Source organism: Camelina sativa, chromosome 12 (genome assembly GCF_030686135.1).
Source record: "Camelina sativa cultivar CO46 ecotype springtype chromosome 12, ASM3068613v1".
Taxonomy (NCBI): Eukaryota; Viridiplantae; Streptophyta; class Magnoliopsida; order Brassicales; family Brassicaceae; genus Camelina; species Camelina sativa.
Window position 1 is genome coordinate 11828909 of NC_141891.1, and position 18302 is coordinate 11847210.

The 18302-nt window shown below is 37.3% G+C and overlaps 2 protein-coding genes and 3 pseudogenes across 4 annotated transcripts; all 5 read left to right on the forward strand.

Moving 5' to 3' along the window:
- The first annotated feature begins 1269 nt into the window (after positions 1-1269).
- On the forward strand, positions 1270-1710 carry LOC147930419 (uncharacterized). Its single transcript, XM_087476859.1, has one exon. It carries the CDS (start codon positions 1270-1272, stop codon positions 1708-1710), a length of 441 nt encoding a protein of 146 aa, XP_087332985.1.
- A 1800-nt stretch (positions 1711-3510) lies between these two features.
- LOC104731447 (uncharacterized) lies at positions 3511-4892 on the forward strand. The gene is made up of 2 exons (XM_087479808.1): positions 3511-3983; positions 4153-4892. The coding sequence occupies exons 1-2, from the start codon at positions 3734-3736 to the stop codon at positions 4806-4808; spliced, it is 906 nt and encodes a 301-aa protein (XP_087335934.1). The 5' UTR covers positions 3511-3733; the 3' UTR covers positions 4809-4892.
- A 351-nt stretch (positions 4893-5243) lies between these two features.
- Positions 5244-8201, forward strand: LOC104731444 (adrenodoxin-like protein 2, mitochondrial; annotated as a pseudogene). Its single transcript, XR_015574108.1, has 8 exons — positions 5244-6448; positions 6560-6639; positions 6731-6798; positions 7213-7325; positions 7454-7560; positions 7725-7774; positions 7864-7923; positions 7985-8201. The product of XR_015574108.1 is annotated as an adrenodoxin-like protein 2, mitochondrial (transcript).
- LOC104731446 (protein DETOXIFICATION 51 pseudogene) lies at positions 5250-6198 on the forward strand (annotated as a pseudogene).
- A 745-nt stretch (positions 8202-8946) lies between the features above and the next one.
- Positions 8947-10167, forward strand: LOC104731448 (dof zinc finger protein DOF4.5 pseudogene; annotated as a pseudogene). The gene has a single exon (XR_015574158.1). The product of XR_015574158.1 is annotated as a dof zinc finger protein DOF4.5 pseudogene (transcript).
- The last annotated feature ends 8135 nt before the right edge of the window (positions 10168-18302 follow it).

The window sequence follows — 18302 nt, forward strand, 5'->3', positions numbered from 1 at the left end:
GATGAATAAAAAAATACGGGAACAATATCCCACATCGTCTAAAAAAATTAGGCAATGGTTCAGAGTCATACTATAAAAGAGACCAAAATGATTCTGAATACAAATGAGTAGAAAACTTGATTTATCAGGCATTCAAACTTTAAAAACTTTTATTTGGTTTATTCCGGTTATTTATTTTAAAATTTTTTAAAAGTTAAATATGATAAATATTTAAAACTTTTAAAAAGTTAAATATGATAAATATTATACTGTAGATACATAATAAATATTAAAAATTAAGATGATATAGTGTGAGTTAAAATATCTCGGGACGGGCTTATATAGCAGAACGAGTTTTATTGATATTTATATAAATTAAAAAATATCATTAATTCGGTGTTACACGGGTAAAACATCATTACATTATTTTGTTAACAATGTCGGTATCAGAGAATAGACATATCTAATTAAATTGATTAAATAAATATTATGTAAAAAATAAATTATATTGAGGTATTATATGGTTTAAACCATAAAATTAAAAATTATTATATAATTATAACATATTTAACCAACAAATACAACTTATAATTTAAATATTTTAGTTATGAATAATTTTGTCCCGTGGTGTACCGCAAGTCCTAATCTAGTTGGTAAATATAAATGAAACAAAATTTGTTCCAAATGGTCGTTATAAAAGTGTATAGTCAAACAGCCATCAATATTGTCTATCATATCTTGATTTTTTGTTTTTTTTGTTTATCATATAAAAATTTCTCAAAGATTCAAAAGACCTTAAAACAACAATATGAAACAATAGAAAAACCTAGATTGATACAACATCTTCTTCATACATGGTCCACCAGTAACTACATAGGGTAAGTAATTGATTTTTGGTTTTTTTTTTCCATTTTATGTCACAAATCAATTGTATCCAAAAGAAAATGGATACATTTGTTAGTTTCCTATTAATGTATTAACCAAAAAATTCCAGAAATTAGTATATTAAATATACAGAAATGTATACATGAAAAAGTAACTTAGATTCTTTTTCTTGAGTCCTTGTTCCGGAAATGCTTGGAGGGCCTAAAAGAAGTGAGTCCTTGTTTAAACCTTTCAAGGAAATGCTTGAGGTGTGTGGGATGCATGGTTGAAATGTCCAGTTCCGGAAATACTTTCACTTGGGCTGGTAGGAAATATGATCTATGGATACAGAGTAGATTGGATAGAGCGTTTGGCAACAAAGAGTGGTTTTAAAAGTTTCCGGCTTCCAATCAACATTTCATGGAAATGAGAGGGTCTGACCATCGACTTGTTTTGGTGAATCTGATGGCGTCTCAAGATTCTTATAGAGGTCAATTCCGGTTTGATAAAGGATTTTTACATAAGCCAAGAGTTGAAGAGACGATTTTACAATCATGGAGCTCAGGGGCAGTGGAAGGAAATCTGAATGTCTCAAAACGGCTTAGAGTGTGTAGAAGAGCTCTCAGCAGTTGGAAACAGGAGAATAATATGAATGCAAAAGATAACATTCATAAGACTGAAAGAGCTCTAGAAGTGGAACAATCAACGCTATCTCCGAGATTCCATGAAATATTTTTCCTTAAAAAGGAATTGGCTAAGACGTATTGGGAAGAGGAAGTCTATTGGAGTCAGAGAAGTAGGGAGAAGTGGATGCATTGTGGAGATAGAAACTCCAAGTTTTTTCAGAATTTTGTAAAAAAACAATAGAGCAAAAAAACGCATTGAAAAAAGCTTCTGGATATCAATGGTAATGAACAGTTCTCTGAAGGAGCTAAAGGAGAAGTGGCTTTGGCTTATTTTAATGAGCTTTTCAAATCTTCCAATCCAACCAGTTTCGACCAATGGTTTGAGGACTTTCCATCAAAAAATCTGCGCATATGAATGATTGCTTGATAAGAGAGGTTTCATCTGAAGAAATTAGAGAAGATGTGTTCTCTATTAAACCGGGCAGTGCTCCAGGACCAGGTGGAATGTCGGGTTTATATTTCCAACATTACTGGGAAATTGTGGGTGATCAGGTGATTCTAGAGGTGAAAAAGGTTTTTGATTCAGGTGTTATGCCGGTGGAGTGGAATTACACACACTTGTGTCTTCTGCCAAAGGTTATCCATCCGGTTGTGATGTCTGACTTACGACCGATCAGCCTTTGTTCGGTCTTATATAAGATAGTGTCAAAGGTGCTGGTTAAGAGATTGAAGCCTTTTTTGGATCAGATTGTTTCAGAAAATCAAACAGCCTTTGTTCCTGGTAGGCTAATTTCTAACAAATACTGGTTGCGCATGAAGTTTTTCATAGCCTTCATACTAAAGACAAGTTCGCAAAGGAATTCATGGCGGTGAAAACGGATATGTCCAAAGCGTATGATCGTGTAGAATGGAGTTATCTTCAAACTCTTCTTTTGGCTTTAGGTTTTCATCATAAATGGATTGAATGGATGATGATGTGTGTCTCCTCTGTTACTTATGCGGTTCTCATCAACGATAATCCTTTTGGCATGATCATTCCACAAAGAGGTTTGCATCAAGGAGATCCTTTGTCTCTTTTTCTCTTTGTCATGTGTACTGAAGGTTTGACGCACTTACTGAATAAAGCACAATCCTTGGATTTTCTTGATGGAATGCAGTTTTCAGATCGGGGACCAAACATTCACCACCTCCTATTCGCAGATGATAGCTTATTCATTTGTAAGGCTAATAAGGAGCAAGCTCTGGTTCTGTATAATATCCTTAAAGTCTATGGGAAGGCCACGGGTCAGACAATAAACCTAAACAAGTCTTCAATCTCCTTTGGTTCTAAAGTGAGAGAGTCTGATAAGCTGGAGGTTAAAGCAACACTTGAAATTGTGAATGAAGGAGGGGCAGGGGTCTATTTAGGTTTACCTGAATGTTTCAGTGGATCTAAGGTAGAGATGTTGGATTATATCAAAAGCAGCCTCAAGAGCAAAACATCATCGTGGTTCTCAAGATCGCTCTCGCAAGGAGGAAAAGAAATCATGCTCAAAGCGGTGGTTTTGGCAATGCCGGTTTTTGCCATGTCATGTTTCAAACTTCCTAAAACTACTTGTAGTAATTTGGCAAGTGCAATGGCTGATTTTTGGTGGAATTCTACTGAACACATAAGAAAGATTCATTGGGTGAGTTGGGAGAAGATGTGCTTACCAAAGGATCATGGTGGTCTTGGTTTCAGGGATATAGGAATTTTTAATCAAGCTCTTTTAGCAAAACAGGCTAGGAGGTTGATTCAATTCCCAAACTGTTTTTTCTCCAGAGTTATCAAGAGTAGATATTATCCTGAAACTGACTTTCTTAATGCGGTGCTGGGTTCAAGACCATCCTTCGGTTGGAGGAGCATTCCTCATGGCAGAGATCTGTTGAAACAGGGGTTAGTGAAGAGAGTGGGTAATGGCAAAAGCATTAGAGTGTGGATGGATCCTTGGTTGGATGATAATGGTATGCGAGTGCTAAAAACCCCATAATAAACATTGATTTGTTGGTTAGTGATCTCATTGTTCCAACTAGAAAGGATTGGGATATCGATAAATTAGAGGATCAGTTTTATCCGGGGGATGTGGTGCTGATAAAAGAACATAAACCGGTGGTGGCCATGGAGGAGTTCTGGGTTTGGAAGCATAACCAGAGTGGGGCTTACTCAGTGAAGTCAGGGTATTGGCTAGCAACTCAGATTAATATGAGACCACTATTAGTAGAAGCTTCAATCCAACCGTCGTCAAATGAGCTTTAGATTCAGGTTTGGAAACTTAAAACTGAACCCAAAATCAAAGTTTTTTTTGTGGAAAATCCTGAGTGGGGCGATTCCGGTTATGGAGCTACTATCTTGTAGAGGAATGAAGGTGGATATTCGTTGCCAAACGTGTGGTTTTGAAGGGGAGTCCATTCACCATGTTCTATTTGGTTGTTCTCTTTCGAGACAAATTTGGGCCTTGTCGGACTTTCCTGCGCCTGAGTTTGGTATGGATCAAGGTTTGGTTTTCTCTAATATCTATTACCTCTTGATTAATAGAGACAATAGACGTTGGCCGTTTGAAGTTAGAAGAAGCTTTCCTTGGATTATTTGGAGAATCTGGAAGAACAGGAACCTATTCTTTTTTTTTGAATTACTAAGAGGTTCTCTCCTTTGGAAACTATGCAGAAAGTAAAGAAAGATGTGGAGGATTTGTGTCAGCTCAGGTGGTTGAAGGAGAAATGATACCTACACCTGCAGTAGGGGGATCAAACTCTCGTTCCCCGATGGTCTCTGCAACTGCTACGTGGAAACCTCCGCAAAAAGACTGGGTTAAATGTAATATTGGCTTTTCTTGTTCAAAAAAGAAGCCTCTGGTTGGAGCAGCTTGGGTGTTAAGAGATGAGAAAGGGTTGGTCCTGTTCCATAGTAGGAGATCCTTCTCTAATATCAAAAGCAGTTTGGAAGCTCAGGCGGTTTCTATTGTGTGGGCGGTTGAGAGTATGAGAAGTCACAATTTGAACAAAGTTGTGTTTGCAGTGGATGATATCTTTATGGTTGGAATTATCAACAGGCCGCAAGCTTGGCCTTCTTTCAGATTTCAATCATCAGAAGTTCTGGGGGTTTTGGCACTTATGGTCGACTGGATGTTGGTGTTTGAAGGGGTTGCAGCAAATAGTAGAGCTAATCTCATTGCTCAAAGTGCTTTAAGTCAAGGTTTGGTACAATCCTATGTGGCGACGGGGTTTTCGGTTTGGCTAGAAGATCTCTTTTCTGATGAGAAAGTTTTTCCTCTTTTTGAAGTTTTTGATTCTGCAAGTGATATCCGCTCTTTAAAGGAGTAATTCTTTTTGTAAAGTCCCTGTTCATATGGTATATCTTCAGGGTAGATCAGTTAGGTGGGCCTATTTGTTTGGGGTGCCCTTTAGATCGATTTTTTGTACTTTTCTCAAGTTAGGGGGGTTTTTAACGTCTTAGACCATGATTAATGGCGTTGCTTTCTCCCCAATTCTTTTAATAAAAACAAATAAAAAAATATAAATAGGGGAGAGAAAGTAAAGAATCGTTGCTGCAGTTACTGGCGGAAGAAACGATTCTCAGTGTTTTTTAACACATGTCAATCACTTATTAGTCATATATTAAAATATTAAGTTTTTTTTTCTTTGAATAACGGTGACACCTTCTCACCACTAAAGATGCTCTTATGTAACCTCATCATCATCAGAGAGCTCTTCACGAGAGAACTCTTTCTCTTTTCCCATTAAAGATCTTCTTCATTCACAGTCATGAGTAACCACCCATCAACAACAACCACCACCGATTGAGAGAACCAAGAATCTCGAACCGGAATCTTCCTCGATCTCTTGTCGATCAATAGCTTCGAACCCACAATGAGAAATCCCCGGCATTGTTGGGTCGCTAATGGCAGAAACTGTAACAGAAGCTAAATCTCTCTTCACGCTAGCTTTTCCGATCGCCGTGACGGCTCTAGTGCTCTACGTACGCTCAGCCGTATCAACGTTTTTCTTGGGTCGACTTGGTGACCTCGAATTAGCCGCCGGTTCACTCGCCATCGCCTTTGCTGACATAACCGGTTACTCTGTTTTATCCGGTTTAGCCCTTGGTATGGAACCACTCTGTTCTCAAGCCTTCGGTGCTCACCGCTTCAGACTCCTTCCCCTAACCCTTCATCGAACCGTCGCTTTCCTCTTGCTTTGTTGCGTTCCGATCTCGGTTCTCTGGTTCAACGTCGGCAAAATCTCGGTTTACCTCCTTCACCAAGACTCCGACATGGCTAAATTAGCTCAGACGTATCTCATCTTCTCCCTCCCTGATCTCCTCACAACCACTCTTCTTCATCCAATCAGAATCTACCTTCGTGCTCAAGGCATTATTCACCCCGTAACCCTAGCTTCTCTCTCCGGCGCTCTTTTTCACATCCCGGCTAATCTTTTCTTAGTCTGTTACCTCCGTCTTGGTCTTACCGGCGTAGCCGTCGCCTCCTCCCTCACAAACCTCTTCGTCGTAGCTTTCCTCGTTTGCTACGTCTGGGCGAGTGGTCTCCACGCGCCAACATGGACTGACCCGACCCGTGATTGTTTCCGCGGGTGGGCTCCGTTGCTTCGTCTCGTGGGTCCGAGTTGCGTCTCCGTGTGCTTGGAGTGGTGGTGGTACGAGATCATGATCCTTCTCTGTGGTTTGCTCGTGAACCCAAGATCGACGTACTCCACCTGAGTTCTCTCTCTCTCTCTCTTACGTTTTAGATGGTTTCAATCGAAAGGGTTTGAAAAATTGTCGGGACGTCAAAGAATAAACCAAAAGGGTTTAGTTTAGAATTCTGGTGGAAGAAATGAGCTGAGATTTTGCGACGGAGGAGGTTTGTCTTTGTGCGACGTAGTACGAACCCTAAATCCTCTTTTAGCTCTGCTGCACACCATCTTCAAGCTCTCCCAAAAATCTCAGCTTTCATCGAATCTTTCTCAAAGTAATCACCTTTTTCTTCTTTCTACTGTGGATTGGTCTTATCGTTCCTTGAATCAGTTTCCAGATGTTTAGATTCTCTTGGCGTTTTTTTTTGTTTTTGGCATCGAATTAGGTGAAATTTTGAATTGCGTAGAGCTTCCAAGATTAGGCTATCAAGATTAGGTTCTCGCATTGTTAAAGAGCTTCCAAGAGGTAAATTTTGCAAATTTTTTAAAATTGAATTTGCTGTTTTGCTTTTGGTGGTCTGGTGAAAGCAGAGCTCATGTATCATGCTTTTGGGCAGAGAGGCATTTCTCAATGCGTGGAATGAGGATTCTACAAAGGTCATATGGCGAATATCTGCAATCTTCGGTTAGTCTGAGAGCTTTCTTCTCTATTGTGAAAATTGTTTGTTGCATTGGTCTAGGTTGAGCATTTTTCATATGAATCTTATTCTGTTCATTTATTGGACATAGCACTCCCATTTTGCGATGAGTGGATTTTGGATTAGGTAATAAGCTTGTGGATTTTTGTTAGGAATCTGAACTGAACACCATCCTTGTCAGCAGTATCATGAAATGGTTTAGCTAGTTATAGGATATGTGATGCTTAATGATTATATAAGTTCAATAATCAATAGAGAGAGAGAGAAATAACGATTTGGCTTTAGCTCAAACTAATGTGGTGACTTGTGTAAGTGAATTAGCTATGAAGCTTGGGTTTTTGGGAGAGTGGCATGTTCTCTTAACTTGATTTAGTATGTGATGCTCTTTTTCTTTTCGACAGGCAATGCCACAAAGGCAAACTAGAAGTTTCCATGAAGCATTTTTCTCGATTAATCATATGTTTTCTGCATCATATAGCACAGCCTCTGAAAAAGGTGGCGAAGAAACAGAAAAGTAAGTTCGTATATATCTCAGAACCACATTCAACTCTTGTACAACAACAAATGTAGACACCGTCATTTATGCACAAGTATTGTTTGCCTGAATGTAATGATATACATGCATATTCATGTTCTTTTCAGGATAAACGTTATCTTTGTTGATAAAGATGGAGAGGAAATTCATGTTAAGGTCCCCATTGGAATGAACATCCTTGAAGCTGCTCATGAAAATGATATTGAACTCGAAGGCACAATCTTCTTCCATTTCTTCTATTTCTTCTTTTTTTTTTTTTTTTTTTTTTTAAATTTGTTCGATGATGCTTTTTTGCTTAAACCAAGATAGATAGTAACTAATGTCTCAGATTGGTCCTTTCATTGGAAATTTACGGGTTGCTTTTTTCTAAATTTTCAGGGGCGTGTGAAGGTTCTCTAGCATGTTCGACGTGCCATGTCATTGTTATGGTAAAACCATCTCTCCCGTACAATCACTCATCTATATAGATGATTATGAATTGTGTTTTACCAATTAGTTGAAACTGTAATTGTGATAGGAAACCGAATACTACAACAAACTCGAATATGCTAGATCTTGCTTTTGGGTTAACAGAAACGTGAACTCTCTCTCTTATATTGACAAATATTGACAAATGTTCCATTGAAAATGTTTTATAGGTCGCGATTGGGATGTCAAGTCATTGATGGAGTACGCTTAGCCATTCCTTCAGCTACCAGAAATTTTGTTGTTGATGGGTTTGTTCCAAACTGGTTTACGGATACTAAACTGGTTTACTATCCGTAAAAAAACTCATTACATAAAATTACCCTTAGGGAGTTATACAAATGTATTTCAGACGGTGAGATTTCAATTGCAGCATTGTCTTATTGTTTCTTGAGTTTGATTTAGATTTTTGACAAAGCTAAAGGTACAGATGAACAGATCAATACACGTGATCAGAAATTCGAAAGCGCTTTGATCATGTTGAGCATTTAACCTCAATTGGGCCACTGTAGTCAGTTGGGCCACTGTAGGACCGTTGAATTACTTTTAGAGCAAGCAATTAAAACAAGTAACTTTATACAACTAGTGACGTTAAGACAAAACTTTGTTGTTAGTTCCATCTCTTCAATTTAATACACAATATACAACTTTAACTCTTTCTATTTTCACCAATTGTATTTAACTCAACATATATAAGTTTCTATTAATAACTTTTATAATAAATTTGTCAATCTTTAGAACAAACTTTTACAATAATTTTTTTTGATGCACCAATAAGATCATGCGTGAATCGCGCACTCGCTCACACGTGTTATATTTTCTCTATAAACAAATCACTATTAAATCTCTACTAAAGTTAATTACTTAGATGCTTTGTCATTTAGAAAATTAGGCAATTAAGAACTCTTTCTACCATGTGTAAACTATTTTACATATTTCTCTGTAAAAAAATTATCTAGATAGAGCCAGAGTACACGCGGCGGCGATTACAATTACTCTATCTCTTATAGTAAATGTATGCAATCTATGTTTGATTTGCCTTAAATTGTCATTACACTCTCAATAGATTTTGTATATGTTTATATGACTGAATCATTTAATTATAGATATCTTGATTCTCCATTTTTCATACACAAACAAGAGTTAGACATTAATAAATCCTTAATTTTTGACTAAGCTTAGCCTAAGGTTTATGGTGTATAGATAGACCTTTAGATTTTATTAATACAAAATCTTTGACACGTTGCACTCTCAATCTCACTTTCTTAAACTCTCAACCTTTATCTCTTCTTATATAAGAAGGGACACCATTCCAACACCAAAAATCATAGCAAGAACAAAGTCTTATAGTCTAAACCCAAAAAATCAAGTGCTTCTTGAGAGAAATGGATAACTTGAGTGTTTTTGCAGATGAAGACAACAACCAACAACTGAATGGAGTGAAGCCCCCACCACGAGCTTGTGCAAGGTGTAGCTCCAACAACACCAAGTTCTGCTACTTCAACAACTATCGTATGTCCCAGCCACGCAACTTTTGCAGGAACTGTCGTAGATACTGGACTCATGGTGGGGCTTTAAGGAACATACCAATTGGTGGAGGCTGTCGTAAAGCCAAGCAGGCTAGAAAAGATAAGTCTCATGTTTCTCGTATGGTTTCTCCGGATATCCAACAGGTTATCCCTGACATCCAACAGGTTAATCATCAACCTTTCTCGTATGTTCAAGAAAGCAATGAGTTTGTTGGATCTTTTGGTGCTTCTTCTTCTTCTGTTGATGTTGCTACTGTTGGAAACCATTTTGGTTCTTTGTCTGATATTCGTGGTAACATGGTACCAAATGTGCCTCCTCCATCTCAAAGTTTCCAACCAAATCATCGCTTGGATTTCCAAGATGGATCATTTGAACATGATTGTTACAATGTTGGATCCAGTACTAATCCTTTCATAAACCAATCAATTGGTGGTGGTTATGTTGATAATTACAACGGTTATGGCATGGAGCAGTACAAGTGGAACCAGAGCTTCAACAACACTCTGACCATGAATCATGACGCCAGCACAAGTGGAAGCAGAGGATCTGACATGACCATGATGTACAACGACAACAAAAACAATATCAGATACAACAGTGTGATTAAGCATCCTTGTCATCTAGAGAAGCATGGTCCTTAAGACTCTTAACCATATTAATTGTTTTCTATTTATAATAAAATAAAAGTCAAATGTTTCTCTTTTATATTTTCTATTGGTTTTTGTATTTTATTTTAAAGTTTGCATTTCAGAAATAAATTGCTTCTCGAATCTTTTGTATTTTCCTTTGTAAAATAATATTAATTATCTATTTTTCCTTCTAGTAATCCCCAGTTCGTTTCATTGTTTTGCAATCTGCATATATCTTTCTTGGTTATGTTATATGGTTATAATTAGGTATTTTAAAACATGATTGGAGCGGAAACAAATTATGTCCAACATAAATCGTTATGTAATCAATAGAGACTTAGACAATCTAAGTTAACCTCAGTCCTCATCAATGGCACTTGATACTTAATTTCTTGAACACTTAAGTAACTTTCTTTTTACCAAATTTATTTTTATATTAATCTATAAATTACTTTTTTGTTAAATGGTTTGATTGAAATTGGGGTTCTTTTTACTAAATATTATATGTTTGACATAAATGATTATATATTTATTGCAATAATAGATAGTTAATAAAGAGAAATATGAATTAATAATTATAAAATATACATTTATTATATTATAATTATTTGGTCAAAATCAATTATTAAGTTTAAAACAAATTCCTAAAATGTCAATTTAGTAATTGTTAAATAATAAAGTAGATAGATAATCTAAATAAAGTGAGCCTACATATCTGTTATGACCAATCAATAATGATGTAAAACTTAGAAATTAATTGAAATATATTGCCTTTAAATATAATATTTATAGTCTTATTTGGGTGAAAATGAATGAGTTTCTTTGGTCAACAATTTAATGAATTTCTGTTTGTAATACAAAAAAACTTGCTTTTTGAGAAAGAAAAAAAAAAGTGACTAGTTTACTAATTTATTTATTTCTAGGTAACTATGAATATATGGAAAGAACCATAGAAAAATATTATAAATAGATACAAGCTGTTGGCAAGAAATATATGTTATCTCAGATTTTCCTAGAGCCAAAGCTGCCACTTTCTTAAATGCTGATTAAAACGTTGTTGAGATATGCTATAGTTGTTGAAATAACAAACTTGATGTTATCATAATTACACCACAAGTCACTCAATGGTGTATCTCAGACAATACTAAATTATGTTACTACGATCACTATAGCGTATCTCCCTGCGTTTGCTCTGCAAGAATTGCCATAGATACATGATTCATGCATTTCAGGAGAAGTTAATCGTGTAAAGATAGATAAAATGTTGGTTTCTCATATTATTTTACACAATTTACCATACATATTTGTATTTTTTTAAAAGTTAATTGACATTGCACTGCTAGTACTATTTGTATTCTTATAAAATTTCAGTCTACAAAATAATTATTTTACTTTACCTGCTAGTACTAGTCGAACATACAATACTTGTAATGATAATTAAATTCTTTTTGTGTGGAGTTTCGATAGGATAACTCCCAAAAGGGAGTGAGACGCACCAAACAAGTAACAAAGTACAATGAGTACATATAAAACATATAGAGACTGCAGAAACACCAAAACTGGCTGAACAAAGTACAATGAGAATTAATAAGTTTATTGGGACCACCCAATTCTCTTTTTTTTTTTATCATTTGGATTCCCATACATAAATTAATATAACAAAAGCAGAGCAAACTTAAATCTCTTATTTTTACACTATTCACTACAATCCCAATAAAAAAGTTTTACACTACCTTTTTTATTTCTTTGTTTCTTGACCATTTTTTTTTTGAGTCATTGAAGTATTTTTTATTTTTGTAAGAAGATACCACATCACAAAATTCATAACATATTTCTCATAGCAAGTCAAGTTGAGAGGCATTTAGCTGAGAATATATATTGCTTCTGAAGAAGAAATAAAATATTGGTTATCTTTCTATTCCTTTTTGAACTTTTAGCAAAAAAGTTCCATATAATATATATATATATATATATATATATATATAACAGGAAAAAAAACTATCAAAAATAAGAAACAGAAATTGGAGAAAGGTGTCATATAAATTAATTGTAAGAACATTAATTTAAAATTTGTTCACAGCTGACTTTGTACTGAACAGTATTGATCACAAAGATATCAGAGTACATTTTGTACAAAAAAAAAGATATTGACTTTGTTCTATTAACAAGCACTCAACCAGTAACTGGTAGTCGTGGGTATTTCGGTTTACGTTTGGGTTTGGTTTAGGTTAGGTTTGGTGTGGTTAATTCAGTTTGGTTTGGTTTGGTTTAGTTTTAATTTGGTTTAATTTTATTCGGTTTTAAATTCAATTAATGTAACAAATCAAAATTCTTTGTCCATTGATAATTATATATATAAAGTAAACTACAACTTGTAAGTTAAATAATTCAAAGAATTCATGAAAAAATACCTAAAACTAAAAAATAATATTAATATTAAATGTTTAATAATTAGAAGAAAGAAAAATGAAACAAACTAAACAATGTAAGAAGATAGAAAAGTATAATTTCTTGTAAAGAACTTTTGAGGTCTTTACAATTATACTCTTTAAAACCTATGGTTAAAGTTTTAGAGATAATTAAATAAAATCTAACATAAATGAATTCATAAAGAATATAAGATTTTGATTACGTATCATACAATAATTATGAATATTATTAATTATTTAATTAATAAAAGCACATTGAGTTACCGATTCGGTTTGGGTTTAAACCGAACTATTTGGGTTAAGAAGAAACTTAACCAAATGGTTTGAATGTAGGATTATGTTTGGTTTGGGTCGTATTGAGTTTGGTTGGGCTGGTTTTATTCAGTTTGGTTCTGTTAAAATGCCCACTCCTAGCGACTGCGACTGAAAAAAAAACTCTTTTATGAGATTAAAATAGTTAAAACTTATAGAACATCCTTTATGTAGAAAAGAATTATTTTTATGACATATTTTATCATATACTCCATTGTCTCTAATAGATAGATGTTTTGGAGAATTTTATTTGTCTCTCAAAGATTGATTTTGTAAATATTTTTAATATTAGAAAAATGGGAAAGTGGAAAAGTAGAGAAAATGTCAGAAAAAAATAATCATCACATATACATGAGATGACCATAAAAAAATTATCAAAAGAAGTAAATAATAAATTAATTATATAGTGTTTGTCTTAATATATATGAAAGATCCTAAACATTGTGGGCTCAGCGTGAATATAGGATTGTGGGCTCAACGTGGCTTATGTTGTTTTTGTTCGTCAGCTACTTTATGTAACATTTGGAGCTATTGATCTTGACTGTGTCTAAACGACTCCAGCGTGGCATACTACAACATTCAACTCATATAAATGCATTCACTGATATTTCTCTATATTGACAACTTTCTGATATAGAGCCAAATAGTATTATCGATTTCATATACTTTTTCTATTAAAAGAGTCTAAGCAAGTGGCGTTGGAAGCTTAAATAGTGTAAGGGTTTAGAGGGAACTAGGGACACGCGGACTCGCTATGGTCCGCACACGTTTTCCCTTGACGCGTCTCCACAGACGGTGAACACGTCGCCTTCAATGTGGTTTAAACAAGGCCACACACGTCACACTATTCCAACGTTCACAAGGGAAGGAGTTAGAAAAGGTTCAAAATGCAAAGCTTAAATAAAAAGACAAAATAGGCCACGTCCTTAGGCTGAACGCGGGAACCACGTCATTGGCTTCAAAACGTGGTGTTATGCGTCAGGACTCGTCGCCTCGTTAAAACCTTCTCCGGTAAACCTCATGGGAAAAATCTGAAATAAGGAAAAAGAGTACGAGTCATGATCCTGACGTCTTTGGCGCCCTCATCCTTGGGTAAGGACGAAGGCCGTACGGAAGATCTCGCCGATGGTTGCCTTGGCCGAGTCGATCTCTTGGTCTTCTTGGACGAATGCTTGGACGAAGTGGTTGATCTTGTGTCTTGAAGTTCTGGATGAGCTCTTGGTCCGAGTGGTTGCACCGGGAATGATTATAGCCATGCTTGCTCCAAGTTGTCTCGCGGGTGATATGACGAGAGGTGTCCGGGTCCGGCTCGAGCGTTCCTGGACGTGTGTCCGATCTCGTGCTCACATCAGTTATGATTCCTATTATTTTTATTTTGCATATCTAAGATTTGTTTCCTTTTACATAACAATATAGGAATACTTTTTCCATTTCAGGACCATGGAGAAATCTGGGAAGGAACATTTAATATAATTCTACACTGTAAAAATAATGAAGTTATTATAAACAAACCATAGTATCAGTACATAACAATATAGGAATACTTCTCCGGGTATTGTTGGGAATGCTGGGAGACGTCCGTTCAGGTTTGAGGCTGCATGGCTTAGTCACTCGGGTTTTAAAGAGTTGCTTCTTTCCTCATGGGACCAGAGTATCAGTACTAGTGCAGCACTTAAGAAGTTGCAGGAGGACTTGAGAGTGTGGAATAAGGAGGTGTTTGGTAATGTGCAGAACCGTAAGGAACAGTTGATGAGGGAGATTCAGGTAGTGCAGGGTGAGATCGACCGAGTCCAAACTGACGAGTTGTTGTCCAAGGAGGAAAGGTTGTTACAGGAGTTTGAACTGGTTCTAGAGCAGGAGGAGATGTTATGGTATCAGAAGTCAAGGGAGAAATGGGTTCTCCATGGGGATAGGAACACAAAATTTTTTCACACATCCACTATCATCCGCAGGAGGAGGAATCAGGTAGAAATGTTGAAGAACAATTTGGGGAGATGGGTGACTGATGGAGCTGAATTAGAGGTACTTGCTGTTGAGTACTTTCGAAAGCTGTATTCCTTGGAGGATGTGGATCTGACGGGAGACAAGTTACCATGTGAGGGGTTTATGCCGCTTACACAAGCAGAACAAGATACTCTTGGGATGCCTATCTCAGAGGTAGAGGTGGAACTTGCCCTGAAAGGTATGCGCGGTTATAAAGCACCCGGGCCTGATGGGTTTCAACCTACCTTTTATCAGCAGTGCTGGGAGGTAGTAGGGGAGTCAGTGTTACGCTTTGTCCTGGAGTTTTTCCAGACCGGTCAGCTGCCCCCGGAGCTCAATGATGTTTTGGTTGTACTTATCCCGAAGGTGGGGAGACCTGAGAAGATAACACAATTTAGACCGATAAGCCTGTGTAATGTCTTGTTTAAGACAATTACAAAGACAATGGTGGGAAGGTTGAAACCTGTACTGTCGAAGTTAGTTGGTCCAGCTCAGTCAAGCTTCATACCTAGGCGGCTCAGTTCTGACAACATTGTTGTTGTTCAAGAAGCTGTCCATTCCATGCGGCGAAAGAAAGGTAAAAAGGGATGGATGCTTTTAAAGCTTGATCTGGAAATGGCTTATGATCGCATACGTTGGGATTTTCTAGAGGATACATTGAAGTCCGCAGGATTGAATGATAGATGGGTCAACTGGATTTTGCAGTGTGTTGGAGGAACCTCTATGCAAATATTGTGGAATGGGGAGAAGACAGATGCTTTTAGACCAGAGAGAGGGCTCCGTCAAGGAGATCCATTGTCGCCTTATTTGTTTGTGCTGTGTATGGAACGTCTTTGTCACTTGATTGATCAGGCGATTGCAGGGAAAGAGTGGAAGCCTATTAGCTTGTCTCGAGGTGGTCCTAAGTTGTCTCACATCTGCTTTGCTGACGATTTGATCTTGTTTGCAGAAGCGTCAGTGAGCCAGATCAGAGTTATACGGCGTGTCTTGGAGCAGTTTTGTTTGGCCTCAGGACAGAAAGTGAATCTGGAAAAATCAAAGATTTTCTTTTCAGATAATGTGGCTCGGGAGTTGGGTCAGCGGATAAGTGACGAAAGTGGTATTAATTCAACTAGGAATCTGGGTAAGTATTTGGGAATGCCTATTCTCCAGAAGCGAATTAATAAGAATACCTTTGGGGAGGTGCTTGAGAAGGTTTCTAATCGGTTGAGTGGTTGGAAAGGCCGTATGCTGAGCCTCGCAGGTCGTATTACCCTGACAAAAGCTGTCTTATCTTCCATCCCGGTTCATTCAATGAGTACTATTAAACTTCATGCCTCTGTTTTGAATCGTTTGGATGCTGTATCCCGGGCTTTTCTATGGGGGAGTGATGGAGTGAAGAAAAAGATGCATTTGGTTTCTTGGAAGGTTGTCGCTTAGCCTAAGTGGGACGGTGGTTTAGGTATTAGAAAGGCAGGAGAAATGAATAGAGCTCTCATTGCTAAGTTAGGGTGGAGACTATTGCATAATAAAGATAGTTTGTGGGCGAGAGTTGTAAGGAGTAAGTATAAAGTGGGTGAAGTTAAGGATACCAGCTGGTCAGCGGTGAAGAGTAACTGGTCTTCTACTTGGAGGAGTGTTGGCGTTGGTCTGAGAGAGGTCGTATATAATGGGATACGCTGGGTTGTTGGTGATGGTCGCACAATTCTTTTCTGGACAGACAAATGGTTGACAGACTGCTCCTTATCTGATTTGGCAGTTGTGGAGCTGCCTCGGGGTTTTGAAACATTAACTGTTCGCGAGTTATGGAGGGAAGGGGTTGGTTGGGATCTCCCACGAATTGAGCCGTACATATTCGAGGAGCAGAGGCTTGAACTGGCTGCGGTGGTGGTAGATACAGTTACTGGAGCGCGGGATAGACTTGCTTGGGGAAATACAGCAGATGGTAAGTTTACTGTTGGCCCTGCATATGGGTTACTAACTGTAGATGATTCTCCAAGACAGAATATGAAGCAGTTTTTCTCGTGTATTTGGAGACTGGAGATCCCAGAACGAGTGAGGGTCTTTCTCTGGTTAGTTGGACACCAAGCTATAATGACAAACATGGAGAGGTTTCGTCGTCATCTGAGTGAGACTGAGGTTTGCCAGGTGTGTAAAGGAGGAATGGAATCTGTTATTCACGTTCTTCGCGATTGTCCTGCAATGAAAGGACTATGGGACAAGTTAGTCCCACTGAGTCGGCGACAAGAGTTCTTTGCGTCATCTTTACTTGAATGGTTGTATGGGAATATGTCTTGGATAGGGGGTGGCGAAGATAAGTATTGGGCTATTACCTTTTCCGTGGCTGTTTGGTGGGCTTGGAAGTGGAGGTGTGGAAACGTTTTTGGGGTTAACAAAGTCTGGAGAGACAGGGTGAAGTTTATTAAGGACTCCGCTAAGGAGATTTTGGACACAAAGATGCGTAGTATACAGGCTCGCGCGACAGCTGCAAGGGTAGAACGACTGATCAAGTGGTCAACTCCAGTGGACGGTTGGTATAAGCTGAATACTGATGGTGCATCGCGTGGTAACCCAGGTTTGGCTACTGCTGGAGGAGTGCTTCGGAATGAGAGAGGAGATTGGTGCGGAGGTTTTGTTTTGAATGTGGGGAGATGTTCAGCACCGTTAGCAGAATTATGGGGGGTGTATTATGGTTTGTACATCGCTTGGGAAAGGCGAATAGAGAGGTTGGAGCTGGAGGTGGATTCGACAATGGTGGTGGAGTTTTTACAGACAGGGATTGGTGAGTCACATCCTTTGTCTTTCCTGGTACGTTTGTGCCATGGCTTTATCTCGAGGAACTGGACAGTCCGTGTCACACATGTGTATAGGGAAGCTAACCGCTTTGCGGATGGATTAGCGGCCTATGTGTTCTCTTTGCTTTTAGGATTTCATGAGTTTGTTACGCTCCCACCAGCTGTGAGCTTAATTTTTCAAGAGGATTTAACAGAGCCTGCGTGCTCTCGTCTTGTTTCTTTGTAATTTTTTTTCAGTTTAGTCAATAAATAGCTGGGAGATTTCTCCTAGTGGTTCACAAAAAAAAAAAAAAAACAAACCATAGAAATAATTTATTGTAATATAATTTTATTACTTTCAATGATTAAATATTGTATTTTCTCCTTTTTTTTTAGATATCTCTTTATTAGTGGTGTCACTTGCCAGGACGAGAAGAGATTTAATACAATGATATAATGGTTCATAATTTTTTGTCACTGCAATAGTTAATTAATTAGTACCACATTCCCATCTTTTTTTGCATAATTAGCTCCACATTTATTAATAAGTAGTAATATTAACAATTAATAGTATCGTACTAGTATTTAAAATGGAGGCTTATGGAAGTGTTTTTTTTTTTTTTTTGTGGGACTTACATCTTAAACCCCACAAAGGGGGGAACTAGAGTCTAGAGAGCCGCGTCTGACAAGCATATCTTCGACTTGATCATTCTCATCTTCTTGGTGAATATCTTCTTTGATGTGTTCTGTTTCTTATGTGTTTTAAAACAAATTTGTTTATCCACGATTTAAAGTGAGGGTTTTTGTTCGTATAAAAAGGTATTTGCAACGAGATGTACTATTGATTGAGATTAA

Bases quoted from the DNA above. Each gene is read 5' to 3' on its own strand.
- LOC147930419 (XM_087476859.1), top strand. From the start codon at position 1,270: ATGAGAGGGTCTGACCATCGACTTGTTTTGGTGAATCTGATGGCGTCT.
- LOC104731447 (XM_087479808.1), top strand. From the start codon at position 3,734: ATGAGCTTTAGATTCAGGTTTGGAAACTTAAAACTGAACCCAAAATCA. The intron at 3,984-4,152 runs GTTTGGTTTTCT...GAAACTATGCAG, and splicing joins TGAGTTTGGTATGGATCAAG to AAAGTAAAGAAAGATGTGGA.